At 36.8% G+C, this 22,821-nt stretch overlaps 1 protein-coding gene across 3 annotated transcripts in view; it reads right to left on the reverse strand.

Moving 5' to 3' along the window:
- Nucleotides 1–22,821, reverse strand: part of ARHGAP5 (Rho GTPase activating protein 5) — an 81,398-nt gene that overhangs the window by 36,991 nt on the left and 21,586 nt on the right. For 2 of the 3 annotated variants that reach the window (XM_058540751.1, XM_058540750.1), the window contains exon 3: nucleotides 4,358–4,505. In XM_058540751.1, the coding sequence (XP_058396734.1) occupies nucleotides 4,358–4,505 (148 nt within the window). The remainder of the gene's footprint in view (nucleotides 1–4,357; nucleotides 4,506–22,821) is intronic. The other variant, XM_058540752.1, reaches the window with a different exon arrangement.

Consider the following 22,821-nt stretch of genomic DNA (forward strand, 5'->3'; position numbering starts at 1 on the left):
TAAAAAACCTAAGAGATAGATATAACTGATAACCTGATAGTTAAGTTAAAATGGAATAAAAAATATTCAATTAATCCAAATGAAGGGGGGCCGGCCCTGTGGCTTAGCGGTTAAGTGCGCGTGCTCCACTACTGGCGGCCTGGGTTCAGATCCTGGGCGCGCACCAACACACCGCTTGTCGGGCCATGCTGAGGCGGCGTCCCACATACAGCAACTAGCAGGATGTGCAACTACGACATACAACTATCTACTGGGGCTTTGGGGAGAAAAATGGAAAACTAAGGAGGAAGACTGGCAATAGATGTTAGCTCAGGGCTGATCTTCCTCACACACACACAAAAAAAAGATCTGAATCCAAACGAAGGCAAGAAAAAAAGGAATAATGATCACATAGGACAAATAGAAAATAAAAACAAGATGGCAGATTTAAAACCAATTATACTGATAATTACATTAAAAGCCAATGATCTTATAAACACTCCAGTGAAAACAAGTGGATTGTCAGACCCAATGATATGCTGTCTATGAGAAACTACACTAAAAATAAAAATACAGACAGATTAAAAGGATGGAAAAGATATACCACAAAAACATTACTAAAAAAAAAAACCATTGGCTATATTATCAGACAAAGTAGACTTCAGAACAAGGAACATCCTGAAGCATAAAGAGAATGTTTCAATAACAACAGGTCAGTTCATAAAGACATAACCCTAAATGTATATGTAACTAAAAGAATTTCAAATCATATGAAGTAAAATCTAAAAGAACTGAAAGGAGAAACAGATCAATCTACAATCGTGACTGCAGAATTCAACAGTACTCTTTAAGTAATTAAAAAAACAAGCCAACAAGAAAATCAGTAAGGATATAGAAGACTTGACCTATACTCTCAAAGAACTGCACCTAACTGACATAGAACCCTTCAAGGAACAGCTTAATAAACCTCCTGTTCAAGGTCCCATGGAACACTCTTCAAAATAGACAATATTTTGGGCTATAAAACAAGTCTCAATAAATTTACACCGAAATTAAACTATGTGTTCTCCAAGTGCAAGAGAATTAAACTAGAAATGAATGACAAAGATATCTGGAAAATATTTAGAAATAAAACACTTCTAATAACCAGTGAGTTAAATTTAAAAAAATCAATAGGGAAATTACAAAGTATTCTGAGCTGAATGAAAAGGGAAACAACATATTAAAATCTGTGGCATGCAGCTAAAACAAATGCTTAGAGGAAAATTTTTAACATTAAATATTATAGTAGAAAAGACTGGTTGAAATCATTAATCTAGGCTTCTACTTTCAGAAACTATGAAGAAACCAAATTAAAGCAGAAAGAAGGAAATAAAAAGTAGAATTCAATGAATTAAAAAATAGACAAAAGAGGAAAATCAGTAAAACCAAAAGTTGGTTCTTTGAAAAGATCAATAAAATTGATAAGCCTCTAACAAGAAGAAAAAAAGACGCAAATAAGTAATACTAAGAACAAAAGAGAAGACATCACTACAGATGCTACAGGCATTAAAAGAATAACCAATTTTATAAACAACCTTATACTGACTTGGATGAAATGGACAAACTCCTCAAAAGATGCAAATAACCAGTACTTATTCAAGAAGAAATCAAAAATCTGTACAGCCCTCTATTAAAGGAATTTAATCCAGAGTCAAAAACCTCCTCACAAACAAAATTTCAGGTTCAAATAGTTTCACTGGTTGGGGCCGGCCTGGATCCTGGGCACGCACCGACGCACCACTTGGCAAGCCATGCTGTGGTGGCGTCCCACATAAAGTGGAGGAAGATGGGCACGGATGTTAGCCCAGGGCCAGTCTTCCTCAGCAAAAAAAGAGGAGGACTGGCAGATGTTAGCTCAGGGCCGATCTTCCTCACAAAAAATAAATAAACAGTTTCACTGGTGAATTCTACCAAAAATTAAAAAAGACATTATTACTAATTTTACACAAACTTTTGCAGAAAATAGACTCCGTCTATGATGTCAGCTTTATTCTAATACCAAAACCAGACAAAGACATTGCAAGAAAACTATAGAGCAATATCCCTCAGGATGCAGAAATCCTTAACATTTTAGCAAACTGAATCCAGCAATCTATAAAAAGGACAAAACATTATAATCAAGTGGTGTTTATCCCAGGGATGCAAGGTTAGTTTAATATTTGAAGATCGATTAATATAATTCACCATCCAAACAGACTTAAAAAAGAACCGTATGATCACCTCAACAGATGCAGAAAAATCACATAGAATCAATACCCGTTTTGGATAATAATGAAGCAAATTAGGAATAGAAGGGTACTTCTCTACCTGACAGAGCGTTTACAAAAAAACCAACAGCTAATCTTATAATTAATGATGAAACACTGAATGCTTTTTGAGGTGATAAAAATGTTCTATATCTTGATTGTGGTGGTGCTTGACTATAGAGTTATCAAAACTAATAATGTACAATTAAAATTGGTGAATTTTATTGTATGTAAGTTATACCAATAAAGTTGATGTTTAAAACTACCATAATATTTTCCTCAGGGCTGTTTAAACAGTTTAGTCCTTTAAACAAAGGTGTTAATTATAACAATAAAACTACCGCTCATTTATATCACTATGTATAAGGATCTATACACAATGAAGTACGACTTTTAAATAACTGATATATATTTACATTGCTACAAATTAAACCCTAAACAGAAGATAGCTGTGCTACAGTCCATATTGAGAATTCAATATTGAAGTCTTAAGCAAATGGGAATTTCTGCTAAAATTGATTAGCATTAGTCAGTAATAAAATTAAACAATACACTACAACAAAAGAACTAGCTTTAATCTTTTATATAACTATTCTTGTGGTCTCATGGTACCTCAGTATACTTCTAACAAAGCATGTATATATACATTACCTGTCAGCTGACTGAACTAATTCCAATTGTCCTAAGAATTGGACTAGAATTTCATTTTATCTTACACCTGGAATTCATTCATTTTCCTCAAACCAAATCACTCAACTACCATGAAAATATTCAAGAAATGGGAATTTTTAATTATAAAAATAAATGTACAAAATGCTATCCATTATTACTTTATTTTCTAAGCACTAAAGTATTTTCTAATTGCTCAGTCATATCCATAAAGCCTAATTATATTACTAGAAAACGAGAATTCTTTAAGCTCAAAGCAGGAAGCTAATACTATAAGAACCTCTGAATTTCTACTATGCTAAAGGTGGACAAAAATACAGACAAGAAATCTGTCTAATGCACTTTGTTGAAGGAAAAAACAAATAAATTTAATGGCATATCCAAATGTAGGCTCTATAGTAAATCAACACTTATTAACAAAAGGGGGAAGATACAGGCTATTTCAGATATAATACTAGTACATAATAGGTATTGTCCCATATTCCATTCCTTTATTAAAACTGAAAGTCAGTACTTCTCACCAGACAACCCAATATGTACAGAACTTAGCTGATAATCAGACTAAAGGGTAACGCATACACCTAAGTAAAAATGAACTTGATTTTTTAGATAGGACATGGGCATCTTTGTTTGTTTTTTAAACAATGCGTGCTCATCAAAGGAGAGCATTAAGAATAAATAAAGCTTAAATGGAATTAACTCATGTCTCCAAACCATCAAATTCTATAGTCCATTCAATCACTAAGATTTCATAGTTAACTCATGTTCATTTTACATGCACATAAACATGATAATATTCTGCTGTTATTCCCCAAATCTGACTTTTTCAACCCTCAGGTAATAGTTTACACTGGACAAAGTAAACACAAGAGCAGGCTTGTTTTTAAAATAGTGAGGATATCTACATACTCTTTACAAATACAACTCAAACCATATAAACCACATCAAGCTGCTGAATAAACAGTAACATCCCAAACAAGCTGCTTTTCATATATTCATAAATACTGCTATGAATTTTGAAAGAAAAGTTCATGTGTAAATGGATAATAAAAATAGATTTTAAAAATATTGAAAACTTTCATATTATTGATTTAAATAACTACTTACGATTAAATAGTAGCAAAATTTAATAATCAAGTTATTCTAAATTCCAGAATAAGGTAAGTTTAACATTTTAGCATTCAACTTAACCATTTATTAAAAAGAAGTCCAACAAAAGCATTCTGGCCAGTCACAAAACTTCTTTCAAATATCAGATGGTTACATCTAGGGTTAATACTCAAGAATATCAATCCTAGTAATGAGAACTATACCCCTTTTTCAGAACTTAGCTTTAATGAATCATGAACATCAGACAAATGGTTAGTGTAGCAAAAGTGAAATTTTAAATCAAATCTCTTGAAATGATACTTCTATCCTACCTGTATCTTCAATAAATTCCACACATTTTTCAACAAATAGTGGTATAGGCTTCTCAGCTGTAACCAGATCCTGGAGAGGCATCCCAAAGTAATTACTTTCCCAATTTCTACGTGTTGGTGGATTGATGTTCTTAGTTTTCTTTTTCTGCTGTAAGAAAACATATTCAAGTTAAAACCATTAAAATTAATTTCCTTCAGAATAATATTGGTATTAAGCAAGGTAAATACACATTTTTGTATCAAAGGAAATATTTAAAACCCGCATCCAACCTAAATGTCCATCAACACAGAACTCATTAAATAAATTCCGCTAGAAGCAGCAACTTGAGCAATGGGAGGAGACAAAAGTGAACAGAGAAAAAATGGATGACTAGAAGAAAATGTTCCCTCTGGAAAATAATAAGAAACTGGATAAGTAGGGAGATTATAAAAGATCATTTTTCAATGCCAATGCAAAGGAAAAACTAGGAGTGAGCAATGCTCAATTCAGTTTAGGTGTGGTCTGTTAATTTTGTTTGGTCTTTGGGGCAGGTCCAAGTGAGGCTTTTGTGCAGAGCTGTATTTGTGAGAACATGATATAGCTTTAATTATTGATTTTACAAGGAAGCTATGTAACTCCATACACTTTTAGTCCCATCATTTGTTCCTTCCTATTTTCCCATCTTCTTGCTATCTACTGACTCTACTTCCTAAATGTTAAGATAATTTTCATAAATAATGAACAAAACACTTTCACAATTGTAAAAACAAAATTAAATAAGAACTTTCAAAGTTTAACCTCAATCTAGCATTGGGACAAAATGGGTTCTTAACCAAGGAGTGAACATCTCAAAAACCTAAGGAAGTATTGTCTGTAATTCAACTGTTGAAGAGATTCTGAGTCAGTCTTTGTGGAGTAGGGTGTAGTAAGCATCTTTACAGATCATTCTTTTTTGTACCCCTAGCTGAGAATCTCTAAAATGTAGGAAGATAAGGAAGTTTTCAGAAATTCAAAGATGTAAGAGCACTTTTATTGTTCCTCTTTCAGTCTAATTTTATCTACAAACTTTTATTTTCTCCAGTATAAATCACAAAGATATACATATTCATCATAAGTATTATTAATGACTCACAAATAGGATAAAAACATACCATTTCTAATCAGAAAGGGGGAGGCAGCACAGGCAGAGCTTTCAATGCCTGAAGCAACAATCCTCATCTTAATTTCTCATTCTTTTTGGAGGAATCTCTCCTTTGGATGGATCCCTCAATGTATTCTTTCAAGTCTCCGGAAATCTTGAATAATTAACTAAGTCCTTTCTTCATTTCAATTTCAGGTTGCTCCACCCACCAAACTTCCAGAGCTCCTGAAATCCAACTTTTAAATCCTCAATACTGTCACTTTTTGGTGACAGAGATTACACACAACTCTGGCAGGTACAGATTACATACAATATAACTCAGCGTCTGGAATATTGCCCACAAAGCTCTGGAATGTTTGATCTGGCTCAAGACCTAACCCACCAAGTCAAGTAATGTGGATCCTTACACCTTAAACAATTCCCACTACCACCACCACCAAAACAGAACAAAGCGCAAGAAAACAGAAACTAAGAGCCTATAATTTCAAAGCTGAGGAAGGGATACATTGGCTGAGTCCTCTTTCTCAGGAGCACTAAGCCTGCAAACTACTAGCTTTTGATTAGAAAAGTGAAAACTGAGGCAAAGAAAGATGTGTTTTATTTAGAGAGACAATACAGTGATGAAAAAGGTTACACTTAGGTAGATTAATGAAAATAGCAATGCCTAGCCTATGACAAGAGCAACAGAAATGAAGAGAGAAAAAAATCTTAACGGTCTGCAATGCCACCTAAAGAATACAAAATTGTAAGAGAAGTTAGCTAGTCCTAAATGCTCCAATCAACTCTTTAAAAATACTCTTTTTAATACTGCCCTTTAGGAACCAACCTAAACTCTCAGATGACTCTGAAATCATTCCAGCCTTACCCTTGGGGTCACAAAGGAGAAGAAAAAGTAAAGTGTAAACTTTATCTAAGAAGCCCTGGATACTTTACTAAAAGCAGGAAGTGGAGACAGGGAAGCAAAATAACGTAGATTCTCTGGCTTATAAACTCAGGGAACATCCCCCAAGATCCACCAAGTTACAAGGGCAAGTTATTTAATTCTGTAGTTACACCAAGATTCAGGGCTAGTAATCTCATGTCTACAAAAGCATACCCACAGTAAAATAAACATTGTATTCACAAACAATGTAAATAATATTATCAATTAAGTGTCCAGTAGATATTTAAAAAAATCATTAGTATAAGTAAATAGAATCAGGAAAAGGTATATTAATAGCTCTTTCCAGAAATTGCTCTCCCACTTCAGGAATATCAGCAACACAAGGGAGGGCATCAAAGCAACATCCTCAAATAAATACTACAATCAACAGCACTAAAAAAAGAACACAAGGGGCCGGCCCGGTGGCGCAAGCGGTTAAGTGCGCGCGCTCCGCTGCGGCGGCCCGGGGTTCGCTGGTTCGGATCCCGGGCGCGCACCGACGCACTGCTTGGCAAGCCATGCTGTGGCGGCCTCCCATATAAAGTGGAGGAAGATGGGCACAGATGTTAGCCCAGGGCCATCTTCCTCAGCAAAAAAAGAGGAGGATTGGCGGATGTTAGCACAGGGCTGATCTCCTCACAAAAAAAAAAAAAAAAAAAAAAAAAAAGAACACAATACCTCAACTGCTTCATTTGCAACCAACAAACTGAAGAAAACTTAAGTAGCAAAAAGCAGTTGACTAAGCTTTCAAAGAACCAATCCAGGAAACAAGAAAATTTGGCCTTCTCTATTCTCTTGATTTTAAGATGGGATTCTTGAAATAAAAGATTAAAGAAGAAATGAGACAACAGGAAGTGAAATGTAAAGAAAGTGAAGGAAAAATCCATTAAAGAAATGAAAACCTCTTTAGTCAAAGACTCAACAGGATTGAAAAGATCAGAATAATATGGAAAAGATCACCAGCGTTTCCCTCTCTACTATATCATTCCTATGACACACACCAAAAAAATACTCTTTTGTTCTCATTTAAAAAAGAAGTCTCTGGGGGCCAGCCCGGTGGCGTAGTGGTTAAGGTCGCACGCTCTGCTTCCACAACCCGGGGTTCGAGGGTTCAGATCCTGGGCGTGGACCTGCGCACTGCCCATCAAGCCATGTTGTGGTAGGCATCCCACATATAAAGTAGAGGAAGATGGGCACGGATGTTAGCCCAGGGTCAATCTTTCTCAGCAAAAAAAAAGAGGAGGATTGGCATCGGATGTTAGCTCAGGGCTAATCTTCCTCACAAAAAAATGAAAAACAAACAAAAAAAGAAGTCTCAATCTTCCTCTCCCTGTTAGCTACTTGCCCCATAATGTTACTCCCTTTTGCAGACAAACTGAAGAAGTCATCTTCCGTTCCCTATTACATGTACTCAAATTAGTCTCTGACTCTCATCACTACACCAGATCTGCTCTTATTAAGGTCATCGATGATTATTTTGCCAGTCAGTTCTCAGCTCTGATCTTACGTGAACTTTCTGCAGTCACTCTCTTCAGTGGATCTTTAGGAGACCACCTCTAATACTTCTCTCACTCTCCCCTTATTAGTCTCCTTTGCTGGTCCCTCCTTGCCAACCTTGCAGTGTTGTGAACGCCAAACGCCCCAGTCCGAATGTCTCTTTTTCTCAACATCTATCCTCACCCTCTTGATAATATCATCCATATGCTGATAACCCAAATTAATATCTCCAGCTGAGCTTTCTCCTGAACTACAGACTCATTTGAAACATTCTACCTGTCATCTTCACTTGAATGCCCAAGAGATATTACTTTCTTAACATGTACAAAACTAAATTCCTGATGATTTCCTTAAAATGTGCTCGATCTGCAGCCTTCTTCATCTCAGCTGCTGGCAACTCCACCCTTTTAGTTGCTCAAGCTAAAAATCTTGGAGTCATCCTTGATCCCTATTTTTCTCTCACACCCTACTTCCAAATGTGAAGCAAATGTATTAGCTACAGAATCTTAACCGTGCTCAGTGGTAACTTCCTGGTTCATAAAGCTATCATCACTTCACACAACTAGATTATTCCATCAACTGCTCAATCAATGCCCCCTGCTTCTACCACCATACCCTACAGATCATTTTCAACAAAGTAGCCAGAATGATAGTGGCTCCACAAATAATGGCCTGCAAGGCCATATAAAATCTGCATGCCTTGAACTCTGCCTCTTCAAATTCTGACCTCATTTTCCTCTACTTTCTTCATCATTTACTCTCTTCTTCCAGCCACGCGGCTTACTTGCTTTTTTTTCTTCTGTTTTTGTGAGGAAGATCAGCCCTGAGCTAACATCCGATGCCAATTCTCCTCTTTTTTGCTGAGGAAGATTGGCCCTGGGCTAACATTCGTGCCCATCTTCCTCTACTTTATATGGGACACCACCACAACACGGCTTGACAAGCAGTGCGTCGGTGCGCGCCCAGGATCCGAACCTGCGAAACCCAGGCCGCAGAAGCAGAGCGCACGCACTTGACTGCTGCGCCAGTGGGCCAGCCCTCTTACTTGCTTTCTTTAACACGCAAGACATACTCCTGGCTTAGGACTTTTGCACTGGCTGTTCCCTTTACTTTCTCAATGAGGCCTACACTGACTACGCTGTTAAAAATTGCAATCTTACTGCCTATCTTCCTCTAGCTCCTGCCCAGTACTCCCAATCCCTCTTACACTGCTTTTTCTACCCATAACACTACATAATTTACTCATGTATTATTATTTTTTTGGTGTCCTCCTGCTACAATTTAAGCTCCACACAAGGACAGGGATTTTCATCTGCTTTGTTTATCAACATACTCCAAAGATCTGAAATATTACCTGTGAAAAAGAGAAAAGAACAAAGATACCTGAGGTCTCTTCTGAAATAATGACCTTAATTTATAGAGTGAATGATCTCACCATGTACCAGGAAATATAAACAACAAATACGAGTGAGCCATCAAATTACAGACATATCACACTGAATTCAGTAAGCTTCAAAGAATCTTAAAAGCATCTAGGCAGAAGAAACCAATGACCAATACTGGAGGGAAAATATCAGGCTAGTCTCAAAGTTTTCAGGAAAACTGGGAAGTCAGAAGACTCATCTATAGGAATGTTCATGGAAAAAGGATGTGTCAAGAATTCTATACTTATGCAGTATGTCAATTACACGTGTGTAACAAGCAACTACAGAGTTTTTTTAAAGTTCTCAAATATGTAATAATTAATATATAAATTACAGCACTCTCAAACTCCTTCTGAAAAATCTTAAACACATGATGAAACATTATCAATAATAAAGAACTTATATTTGGAGAATCTGTGCTGTGAAAAACATAAGAATGAACATTGTATATGGTTAAACATAAAACTAACTCTAAGTTACGGTGGTATGGCTATTAAATAGAATATAACCTATAATTTTGTGGGGAAAGCTCCAAAATATAATTTGATAACACACCAGAACCAAAAACCTCAACCTACCCTAAAGGGTAGGGGTGTACATAAGAGATAATGTAACTATGCTAATGAATGATGGGGTATCATGTACTACGGGGGGGCGTGTAGGGATGATAAACTGAAATAGGGGTTCAATATAAATTTAAAGATAAAAATAAGCAGCACACATATTAATAGTTCCTTCATTTTTCTATTTTTTTTTTTGCTACTAAGAAAAAAAGCAAACTGAAACTATAAAAATAAATATAAATGGAAAAAGATTAGCTATAACATATTCTCAGACTTGGTATAAAACTAAACCTGACTAACCATATGCCATTTAAACAAAGAGACTTCTAAGAGGTGAAAATAAAAGGATAGGAAAAGTAATGATTTTTTTTGTTTTTAAAAGAGCAATGTTAACTTTGGAGTTGTCTCTTCAAGGCAAAAAGTTTTGAACTATACAAAGAGTTACCCCTATTCCCTATTCCTTTTCTCCTATAGCATCAATTTGTCCCTCTCCTGGGTCATTCTCATAAAAATATAAATACTGTCTAATATCTCCCATCTTTAAAAACAAACACGAAAACCCTCCTCTGATCCCACATTGACCTCTAGTTACTGCCCCAATTCTTACTCCCTTTCATAGCAAAACTTCTTAAAGATGTCATCTACATCTACTATCTCTACTTTTCACATCCCATTCAGTCTTCAACTTACTTCCACCTTGCTTTCTCTTCCATTCCACTAAACTGCTTGTCAAGATCAGATATTTCCACACTATCAAATCAAAAAGAAACTTTTCTGTGCATCCTTCTTGAGCTCTCAGCAACATTCTTTCTTAATTACTTAACACTTGCTCTCTTGGTTCCCATGTTACTCCCCTTTACTAGTTTTCCCTCTTTTCTCATCAAGGATTTCTTTCTCAGTTTCATCTGCCAACAACTCTTCCCAGTCTACCCAAACTCAGTTCTGAGCCCTCCCTTCTTCTCTAGCTATACTCTGCCCTTAGGTGAATTTCTCTAATCCCATAGCTTTAAATTCTTTTACATCCTGATAACTCTTCCTCTGAGTACCAGATTCACACATCTAACTTTTATACTACCACTGGGATGTCAACATAGATATTTTAACATAACATAAAAAGCACAAAGCAGATGTCTTGATTGCCTCTGGTCTGAAACTTTTGATCCTCAGTTTTCACTATCTCAGTAAATCTACCCAGTTGCTTAAACCAAAAATCTAGGAAGCAACTTTGATCTTCCCTTTTCCCTTACTCTCTACAGCAAATGTCTAAGAAGCCCTGTCAGTATGACTTCCAAAATACTACCTAGAATCTGACCGCTTTTACCTTTTTTGGTACCTGCACCTGGCACAGTATCTAGCACATGGCAGATGTTCAGTAAACACTGACAGAAGCAAACAAAATTATAAACAGGAACCAGAGAAAGCCTTTACCATGTTAAGATTTCTGTTAATAAATATACAAAGTACTGTTGGTTTATTTACCAGTTTATACAAACAGTTTCATTATATATAATTCTTTATTCCTACAGGAGTCATTATATAGGTGTGCCTAAGCTTAAGCATCTAAACCTAATAAAATCAGGATTCATACAAAATAATGATTACTCATCATAAAATTACAAGAAAAATTAAACAGCCTACTATATGTGAATTCATTTGGATATCAGGTGATGTACTCTGAACAGTGTGTAAGAACTGAGCACTTACCATGTACATATAACATCATGCTAGGTATTATGCAGGATACAAAAATCAGTGGGAGTAAAGTTAATGCCCTCAAGAAACATATAATCTACTATGAAGAAAACACATGTCACTACCATTTAATTAATAGCACATACAAAATAGTATATGATTAAGTGTCAAAGTAATTAGACATAAGATGTAAACGCAGACTTCAAAAGGTAGAACTTACAAAGGAAGAGACAAGGTGGGGGACATTTCAGAAATTTAGCAAAAATCTAGTCTGTGAGTCATTTACTCATCTAAACATTTGGGTGCCTACTATATGTCAGCACATGCACTCAGAAATCTCTAGAAACTGCCATTTATTTATTGCTTACTATATATTAGGTATTTGGTAATATTATATGCATAATCTTAATCATTACAACTGCTCTGAGATAGCTACTATTTTACATCTATTTCAACATACCTGGAATTAAAAGGATGTACAGGAATGAATAGTGAGGGGAAAAAGGCAGGCCAACGACCACATTCCAAGTGGCTTTAGGTGCCTAACTAAGGAATTTGAACCTTATACAGAGGCTACAAATATATTTTGCAGGGAAAGAGATTAGTCACTTCTATTTTAATACTATCGCTCAGAAAGGAACATAAAAGAATAGTCTGAAGCAAGGGTGAATAGGAGACACAGAAACTTAATTAAAAAGTTATTGTACCCCCATGCTGTGAGGACACAGAGAAACTGGATCCATCACACACTGCTGGTGGGAATTTAAAATGGTACACCCACTCTGGAAAGCAGTTTGGCAAATTCTTATAATACTAAATATGAAATTACCATGTGACCCAGCAAATCCACTCTTGGGCATTTATCCCAGAAAAATGAAAACTTATATAAAAATCTGTACTCGATTGTTCATAGCAACTTTATTCATAAAAGCCCCAAACTGGAAACAACACAGATGTCCTTCAACAGGTTAAAAAACTGTGGTATATCTATTCCATGGACTATTACTCAGCAACAAAAAGGAACAAACTATTGATCTACGCAACAACTTGACTGAATCTCAAGGGAATTATGCTGAACAAAAAAAGTCAATCCCAGAAAGTTACATACTCTATGATCCCATTTACATAACATTCTTGAACTGGCAAAATTATGAAATGACAAAATGGAAAACAAATTAGTGGCTGCCAGGGGTTACAGACGGGAGGGAGTGAAAAGAAGAGAAAGTAGGGTTATAAAAGGACAACAGGAGGGATCTGTTGGTGATAGAACTGTTTTGCATCTTGACTGTGGTGGTAGATATACAAACCCACACATGAAGAACTGCATATAACTAAACAAACACATACACACAAATGAGTACAAGCAAAACTGGGGAAATCTAACTAAGACCTGTGGATCATATTAATGTCAATACCCTGGCTGTGATATCGTACTATAGTTTTGCCAGATATTAACTTTGTGGGAAACTAGGCAAAGGGTGCATGGGATCTCTGCATTATTTCTCACAATGGCATGTCAATCTACAATTATCTACAATCTACAATCTCAAGTTACAAAGATATTTTTTAAAAAAGGTCATTACAATAATCCAAGTAAGAAGTTATGACAAACTCAACTAAGACTGTGACAATGAAATGGAAACAACACCAGCCAAGTAGGATAAATAGCAATAGTACGTAGCTTTGGTACACAGTAGCTCCTTCCTGAAAATACATTCTTACCCAATCACGGAGAGGATAAGGAAGTGAAATCTATGACCTATGAGGAAAAACCTGCCTTTCCTAATGAGCAGGTACAAACATGCCTTGTATAACTGACTTCTAGAATCTCATAGGAATTTCCTTCAAGACCACATTCTGCTACACAGGGTTTCTCAACTTGAGTATTATTGACGTTTTGGGCTGTATAACCCTCTGTTGTGGGAGACTGTCTATGAATTATACGATATTCAGTGGCATCCCTGGCCTCTATCCAATAGGTACCAGTAGCAACCCAGTTGTGAGAGCCAAAAATGTCTCAAGACATTGCCAGATGCTCCCTGGAGGGCAAAATTGACCTTGGTTGAGAACTACTGTGCTAGGCTAATAAAACGAAGGACCAAGAACTCAAGCCTGGGAGATGGCTACAGATACATTCCTGGGAAGTCTGAGAATTTTAACTTAAAAAAAAAAGTCAGTACCTAACTCAAGATTGAGAAACACTACTGTAGGGTACACCAAGATGAATGATAATCATAACTGCCCTCAAAAAGCTTACAACGTAGTAAGAAAAATAAAACTTATTAAACTACAAAGCAATAAAACTACTGTAAAGCGACTACCTCAGGTGGGAGGAATAAGTATTACACCATAGCATAACACAACAGCATAAGAAAGAAGACTTTAGTGGAATCCAGGCCTCCACGAAGGTTTACTTAATCGTTTTTTTTAGTCTATAAAAGCTGTAGGTGCTGGTTGAGAGTCCAAACACACTTTGGAAATCAGGAACGTTGTGAAAGCTCTTTCACGTCCTTTAAGTTAACACTAGGTGAAAAGAGGGAAGAGAAAATAACTGAGAGTAAATGAATGCGGTCTGGGTTCTCGTATAGGTTAACAGACAAACTGGTTCTAGCATTGATTCATCTCTAAGATGACATCTTCCTACAAAGCATTTCATCATATATTATCAACCTGGCAGGTATTTAATTAATGCCATTAACAACTTCACTAACAAAAAAACAGACCTGGAGTCACCTGGAGAGTGTCCTAGCAAAATATCTAGCTATTCAAGAGAATAATGGGTGGATTTCTTCCCAGCTTCCCCAAATATATTTATTTTAAGTGTATTCAGATGAAACTAAGTTTTATATTATACCCAGCATTTCATTCTTAAAACCACTGTTTCTCCCTTTGCTTCCCATCTCATCTGTTAGGTACTTTCTGTTACTCTAATGGTTGCCCATCAGATCATCAGTAAAGAATGGAGAAAACTTTCAGCGTTTTCCTCCTCCCTCACATCAAGAGAGGTTCTTAAGCTATGGTCCACAGCTTTAGGAAGTATATGAAACCCTTAAAACTCCAAAGTGTTGTGCATCTGCATTTTTCCAGAGAAAATACCCAAACCTTTCCTCAGATTTTCAAAGGCTAAGAACAATTTTCAAAGGCTAAGAACAATTTCCAGGGGCCGGCCCCGTGGCTTAGCGGTTGAGTGCGCGCGCTCCGCTGCTGGCGGCCCGGGGTTCGGATCCCGGGCACGCACCGACGCACCACTTCTCCGGCCATGCTGAGGCCGCATCCCACATACAGCAACTAGAAGGATGTCCAGCTATGACATACAACTATCTACTGGGGCTTTGGGGGGGAAAAAAAGAGGAGGATTGGCAATAGATGTTAGTTCAGAGCAGGTCTTCCTCAGTAAAAAGAGGAGGATTAGCATGAATGTTAGCTCAGGGCTGATCTTCTTCACAAAAAAACAATTAGAAACATCAAAAATTACTACTTTTTTGAGACAGCCCTGATGGCCTAGGGGTTCAAGTTCGGTACGCCCTGCTTCAGCAGCCTGGGTTCAGTTCCTGGTGCGGAACCACACTACTCATCTGCCAATAGCCATGCTGTGGCGGTGGCTCAAACGGAAGAACCAGAAGGACTTACAACTAGAACATACAACTACATACTGGGGCTTGGGGGAAGAAAAAAAAAAGAGAAAGAGAGGAAGGTTGGCAACAGATGTTAGCTCAGGGCAAATCTTTCCCAGCTAAACAACAAAAAAAGAGGCAGAACTGCTATAAAAAAATTACTACTTGTAAAAAGCAGTCCGCTTTCCACTGGGGTTTCTCTTTACACAGTCATAGGTTAAGTCCTATTTACTTGAAGACTCTCTCACACCATCAGCTGAGATGATACGAAAACATTACAGAGTTAGAAATCATAAAACTTTACCTACTGTAGAAATAACTCTTCCAGGATTGAGTGGGACAATTTGTAGTATATCAAATTTGGGGAGTACAGAAATTGACAACCCTATAAACTTTTCTATAAATTTTGCAATAGTAGCAACTGTCCATTGACAAAAATTATAAGAACACAATATTCTGTTATAGCAGTTAAGCACCTTCTCAATATATTAACTAAATATATTCTAACAATTATAATTAACATGCTGCAGAAATAAGAGTAATTTCAATAATCTGTGCTATGGTAGTTTTTGCTAAACATTTAATACGCTGCTACGCAGGCTAAGAAGAAAACAAAGTTTGAATAGAAAGCCACACTGAAGAAATTTACACTTGCTTTTAAATTAGTGAAAACAAGCATAACACTGACACAATCATTTAAATTAAGTCTCATTGGAACACATGAATCAGAAATATACTTTAAACATAATTTAAAAACTGACCACCTAGTTACATTTCAATCTGAATTTGAAAAGTAATAAATCACGGTTAAACGGTTTGCAGAGAACAAATTCACAGGGAGTGAAATATAGGCAGAAATACATCATATATCCACACTTATATAATATCATAAATTGTTGTAGCCAGCACCAGAAATGCTACTAAAGAAACCAATTTTAACTTTAGGAGAAATTTTTGTAACACCATAGAACTAATCAATCAGAGGTAGACCAATTTAGCCAATTAGTGAGTAAGAAAGCAAGAAATGATTACTAAAGAATGCCTCACTAAATGCTTTCCAAATGAGATGAGAGATATGAAAGAACCAGAAGTTTTGCTAACCTTGTTGAAAATATCAAATGTTTAATTTTCAACAAAATCTATTCTATTAGACTGAATTCCTTGAGAGCAGAGCCCATGACCAAGTCATCTCTATATCATCCTTAGCTTCAGAGTGTTCAGGGATAGTAGGTATTCAATGAGATGCTTGTTGAATAAAATAACAGTTCCCTTGAGTAAAAATAAATTGTAATTATTACACAAACACATAAATGGTTCTTTTATTACCACTACAAAAACAAAGTCATATACTCATACTGACTTCAGCTGATCACAGTACAACATACTATGCCAGGCCATGCAGATTAACTATAAATAAGATAAATATCTTGCCTTAGTGTAGACATTGTGGTTTTCATCCCTTAGAAATTACCCCAATTTGGGGGAAAGTCAACTTCATGCAGAGCTCTAAGGATAAAGGCTTGGGCCTACAATCAATAGCATAATTCTATTCCCCCGGCCGGAGTGTACTGGTTAGGAATGCATACAGGACCCAACTCACGGCAAAGAAGCTGGAACAGATGCTGCTTGAGGCGTCTGAGAAAGCAGCTTTCTCATTCTTCTGAACATACTTCCTTTACAAAAGTAACCCTCACTCTCTCCCTTAAGGAAGTATCTGCAAGGTAATAATGGATACCCTGTATCAACTGCCAAGAAATCTAACCAAGGTACTCCTCCCAAATAGGTAAAATATAGAAAATCTGAAACTTCCAAGCAGTTCAAGACTTTGTTAAAAGACCTTGCTCATTAAACAAAGTGCAAGCCTACCCTATCCATATCTGATCTGTAAATATTGCTCTTTCCATAGTAAGCTTTTTAGCATTCAATTTTTATTTAGCCTTAATGAAAACTCCAAGAACCTAGATTCTTTCAGATGAAAGTCAATTTCAACGCCAGTTTCTCACACTGGCAGTCAATCAATTGACTATCAAGACGTTAAGCGATATACACCAAAAACAAAAAGCGAACTTACCCTATAACTTACACATTTTAATATAGAAAAACAACAGTTCCATACAGAAATACTTCCATATATTTCATTACTTTTATATCTGGAATGAACAATCTATAAATCAAGAGAAAATTCTGGTCACCACTGTTTGGTTAATGATATTTTAAAAAGGCATTTTACCTAATAAAGACTGTGAGGTTCTAGAAGTTAGAAGTCAAATAATTCTAAACCTAAGATTTACTAGATTCTAAAGGATCTACCATATTAATAGCATGTATGGATTCACTATTTACTAATACTAAATTAATATCTTGTGACTCAATATATACATATAGATATCTCTTCAGTTTCTTAAAGAAAACATACCTAGCTTGATATTCTTCCCCAAACAGGCTCCAAAGCCTATCACAAAAGATAAAGCAGCAGAATCTCCTAAGACACCAGCTGATAGTGGGATTTAGCAAAAAAAGGAGCAGTAAAACACAAGAGAAAAGAATATGGACTGGAAGGAACATTTGAAAATAAAATAGGAAATGGTATTTGCTAATGTAAATAAGAGGATAAAAAGATTCAGGTCCTGGAAACAGAAAGGAAAACAATTTAAAAAGAAGCTGAAAACAAAAAAATCATCAGAATATCAGCTTACTCTAATGCACCATAAAGTTCAAGTATTTTACTATTATACTATCTGAATCAAGCTGACAGCACTGAAACAGGTACCGAAGAAAAAAAACAAACTAGCTTAAACAACAGGTATACCTCACTTCATGGAACAGATGTGTTAAAAATGGGCTATTTTATATTTGCAAAACCTATATCCAACAAGGGGTTAATCTCCACAATATATAAAGAACTCACACAACTGAACAACAAAAAAACCAACCACCTAATTAAAAAATGGGCAGAGGAAATGAACAGACACTTCTCCAAAGAAGATATACAGATGGCCAATAGACATATGAAAAGATGTTCAACATCACTAATCATCAGGGAAATGCAAATCAAAACAACACTAAGATATCATCTCACACCCTTTAGAATGGCTATAATCACCAAGACAGAAAACAACAAATATTGGAGAGGATGTGGAGAAACGGAAACCCTCATACACTGCTGGTGGGAATGCAAACTGGTGCAGCCTCTATGGAAAACAGTACAGAGTCCTCAAAAAATTATAAATAGCAACACCCTATGATCCAGCTATCCCACTACTAGGAATCTATCCAACGAACCTGAAATCAACAATCCAAAGAGGCTTATGCACCCCTATGTTCATTGCAGCATTATTCACTATAGCCAAGAAGTGGAAGCAACCCAAATGTCCCTCGATTGATGATTTGATAAAGAAGATGCGGTACACATATACAATGGGAATACTACTCAGCCATTAAAAAAGGCAAAATCATCCCATTTGCAGAAACACGGATGGACCTGGAAGGTATTATGTTAAGTGAAATAAGCCAGAGAAAGACAAACGCCGCATGATCTCACTCATATGTGGAATATAAACCAACAGACGGACAGAGAAAACTCTACAGTGGTTACCAGGGGCAAGGAGGTTGGTGGGTTGGCACAAGGGGTGAAGGGAGACATGTAAATGGTGAATTGCAAACAATAATATACAACCAACATTTCACAAAGTTATAAACTATTAAGACATCAATAAAAAAAGAGAGAAATATTTTGACACAGAGACATAGAGGACACACACAGAGAGAAGAAGATGGAGGCAGAGATTGCACAAGTCAATGAAAATCTGGGGCCACTAGAAGCCGGAAGAGAAAAGAGAAAAACTTAGGGAAGTTTTTCTCCCCAGAGCCTGAGATAGAGAATGGGCCTGCTAACATGTTGATTTCAAACTTCTAGCCTTCAGAACTGTGACAGAATAAATTTCTGTTTTTTGAGCAATAAAAAAAAACATGGGCAATTTTACCAATACAACTCAAATTTTCTCATTCAGTTCATTCTCTTAAAGCACTGTTTTTCAAACACCTGTAGATTATGAAATCAATTCAGTAGGTCACAACCAGCACTTCTTTATTTCACTATAAGACTAGAAAATCAAAATAACGTATACAGTAGAGGTAAGTATTGTTTTGTGAGATTTCATGTACATAGAAATATTTGTGTATTAATGGGGCATGATTTAAAAAAAATAATTCTCACTAATAATTGTAATCAAGATGTCCTAGAGGTTTTGTTCCCATAACTAACACTAAACTCATTTTGGAGTACAGAATAAAAGACAATCAAGCATAAAGCCTTCTCTGATTGGCTGGAACGACAACTAAGCCCAGTTTAAGAGAAACACATTTCTGAGCTTTCCTAAGATGCCACTAATGCCCAAAAGTTATGATTTTCCAGGTGTCAAGGAATCTGAGAAGGTTCCTATACTATGGCTCCCATTTTGGAATAAAAAAAATGAAAGTAGGGCCGGCCCCGTGGCTTAGCGGTTAAGTGCGTGTGCTCTGCTGCTGGCGGCCCGGGTTCGGATCCCGGGCGCGCACTGACGCACCGCTTCTCCGGCCATGATGGGGCCGTGTCCCACATACAGCAACTAAAAGGATGTGCAGCTATGACATACAACTGTCTACTGGGGCTTTGGGGGAAAAAATAAATAAATAAAATCTTTAAAAAAAAAAAAAAATGAAAGTAAACACAATGACCTTTTCTCTTGGCAGAAAAAACAGGCAAAGAAGTGCATAAACTCAGGATCAGAAATCATAAGAGTACATATTTAATCTTAAAATGAGTCAGGAAACTAAACCAGCAGGGGACAAAAGATTGTTCTGAAATACAGCCAGAGTTTACTGGGATATTTCAGGCCTCATACATACTATAATAGCATTTATTGAGCACTGCTATATGCCAGGCACTGGAAAACACGTAGTTCCAATTTTTACCACAATTTCAAGGGAAGTACTACAATTCCTAATTTACAGGTGAGGGGATCAGCTAAGAACATGTAAGTCGTTTATTCTTACTCTCTACCTACTGTTCCTAAGGATCATCTCTGCTACTCGGCCATTCAACACTGGCATTTCTTCAAGGCTCTGTTAGGCACTCCTCGGTATTCACTCCCCAGGTCATTTCATCTACTGCCATCTCTCCTTCACTGTCTCCTAAATATGTATCTCTAACTCAGACCTCTCCTCTGAGGACCTGTGTATCTAACTGTCAAAGTGTCATCTCCACTCGAACTCTAAAACCAAAGTTATAATTTCCACTTCCCAACTCCAAACCTGGTAAATTTCCAATACTGTACATCATAAACAGCATCATCACTGATGAAGCTGCACAAGCTAGAAACCAAGGCGATATCTTTCCTATCTTGTTCGTCATCCTTACCCTCCCCCCACATATGCAACATATCAACAAATCTTACAGATTTTAGGTATCTCTCAAATCCATCCCATTCTATCCATTTCCACCATTCTCCTTCCCCACTCCAACTACTCAAAGCTTTCACCATGGTTTGTTTAGACTACCGTAATACGCCAACTGGTTTTCCGTATCACTCAACCCATTCACCACACTAAAATCAAGTGATTTCAAATCTACTCACTGTCTAGTTTCAAAGTACTCTTAGGCTAAATAACAAAAATTCCTAACACTGCTAAAATGGACTGAGTCTAGTCTCAACTCTCAAGTCTCTCCTTGTACTACTCTCTTCCATAGATCAGGGGTCAGCAAACTATAGCATGGGGGCCCAACCTAGCCTGCTGCCTGTTTTTGAAAATAGCCATACTCATTCATTTATGTATTGTCTATGGCTGCTTTTGTACTGCAACAGCAGATGTGAGCAGTTATATCAGAGGCTGTATTATGCTCGAAGCCTAAAATATTTATTATCTGGCTCTTTACAGAAAGGATGCCAACACCTGCCTTGGATCAATGACCAGCCACAGCAACCTCCTTTAAGAACATACCATGTTCCCTCTTACCACATGAACATTTTATTCACTCAGCATTAAATACTCTTCCATCTACACATTTCACCAATCAGACCTGACTTAAAATGATACTTTTCGGGGCCAGCCCGGTGGCACAAGCGGTTAAGTGTGCGCACTCCGCTGCGGCGGCCCAGGGTTCGCTGGTTCGGATCCGGGGCGCACACCGACGCACCACTTGTCAAGCCATGCTGTGGCGGCGTCCCATATAAAGTGGAGGAAGATGGGCACGGATGTTAGCCCAGGGCCGGTCTTCTTCAGCAACAAAAAAGAAAAAAAGGAGGAAGATTTGCAGATGTCAGCACAGGGCTGAACTCACACATACACGCACAAAAAAGATACTTCTCAGGGAGGCCTTTCCTCACCCTCTAAACTAGCAATCCCAATTCAGCTTAGCCACATTTCAAGTGTTCCACAGCCTCATGTGGTTACCATGTTGGAAGGACAGCGCCAAGCCAGAGGTCTGTGTGTTCTGGGGATCTCTATTCTATTGGTGAATGTGCCTATCCTTGTCCCAATGCCACAGTTTTAAATACTAAAGTTTTACACTATCTGATAGAATAAGCACACACACACATCACCACTCCACTTCTGCCTTTCTTCTTCAGAAGTGTCCTGGCTGTTCTAGGTTTATATGGATTAGAATCAGTGTGTGAAATTTCTTGAAAACCCTTGACACTTTGAATGAAACAACACTGAATCTAGAGATCAGTCTGAAGAGCAATGACTTCTTGATGATATGCCATATTCATGGACAGGAAGACACTAGCTCCCATTTATTTAGGTCTTCTTTAATGTCTTTCAATGAAGTTTTATACTTTTCCACATAGAGGTCTCCACATAATGTCATAATTACTCCCACGCACTTGATAATCTACCATGCTTTTGTAAATGCTGTCTTCTCTAATTATTTTTTCTAGTTGTTTATTGCTGATGTATAGAGATGCAACTGATTTTTAATTACTGAAGTTGTATCAAGCTATTTTGCTAACTCTTATTAACACTAATAACTCATCTGTAGATCCTTTCTGGCTTTTACTTAAGACAATAATATCTGCCAATAATGACAATTTTGTTTCCTCCATTCCAATACTCATGCTTTTAATTTTTTTCTTATCTTATTGCTTTGACTAGGATCTCCATATAATACTAAACAGAAGTGGAGACAGTATGTATATTTTGTCTTGTTCCTGGTTGAAAAGGGAATACATTTCCCCACTTAGGATAATGTTTATTGTAGATTTCATTTGTTTGGGTATTTGTTGATATCTTTTTTCAAGTTCAAGTTCTCATCTGTTCATAATATAACAGCTTTTTCATCAATTTTTTAAAGTTTATCAAGTACTTTTTATATACTGTTGGATGGTTTTTGCTATCATATGTCCAAAAACCCTTATCTAAAACCATTGGGGCAAGATATGTTTTAGAATTCAGAAATTTCTAGTCATTACCCATAACGTACAGTACAAAAAATACCTACTATGTAACAAATCCAGCAATCTTGGGTCAGTACCCTATACTCAAATACATTAATATTTTTGCAGTGAATTGTATGGCTATTCACTCTAAATAAGATAAACAATAATCAGTTCCTCACATCAGTTCCAGTCAGGTTTTGCCCTCAAAAACAG

The sequence above is a fragment of the Diceros bicornis genome, chromosome 5 (assembly GCF_020826845.1).
Source record: "Diceros bicornis minor isolate mBicDic1 chromosome 5, mDicBic1.mat.cur, whole genome shotgun sequence".
Lineage (NCBI taxonomy): Eukaryota > Metazoa > Chordata > Mammalia > Perissodactyla > Rhinocerotidae > Diceros > Diceros bicornis.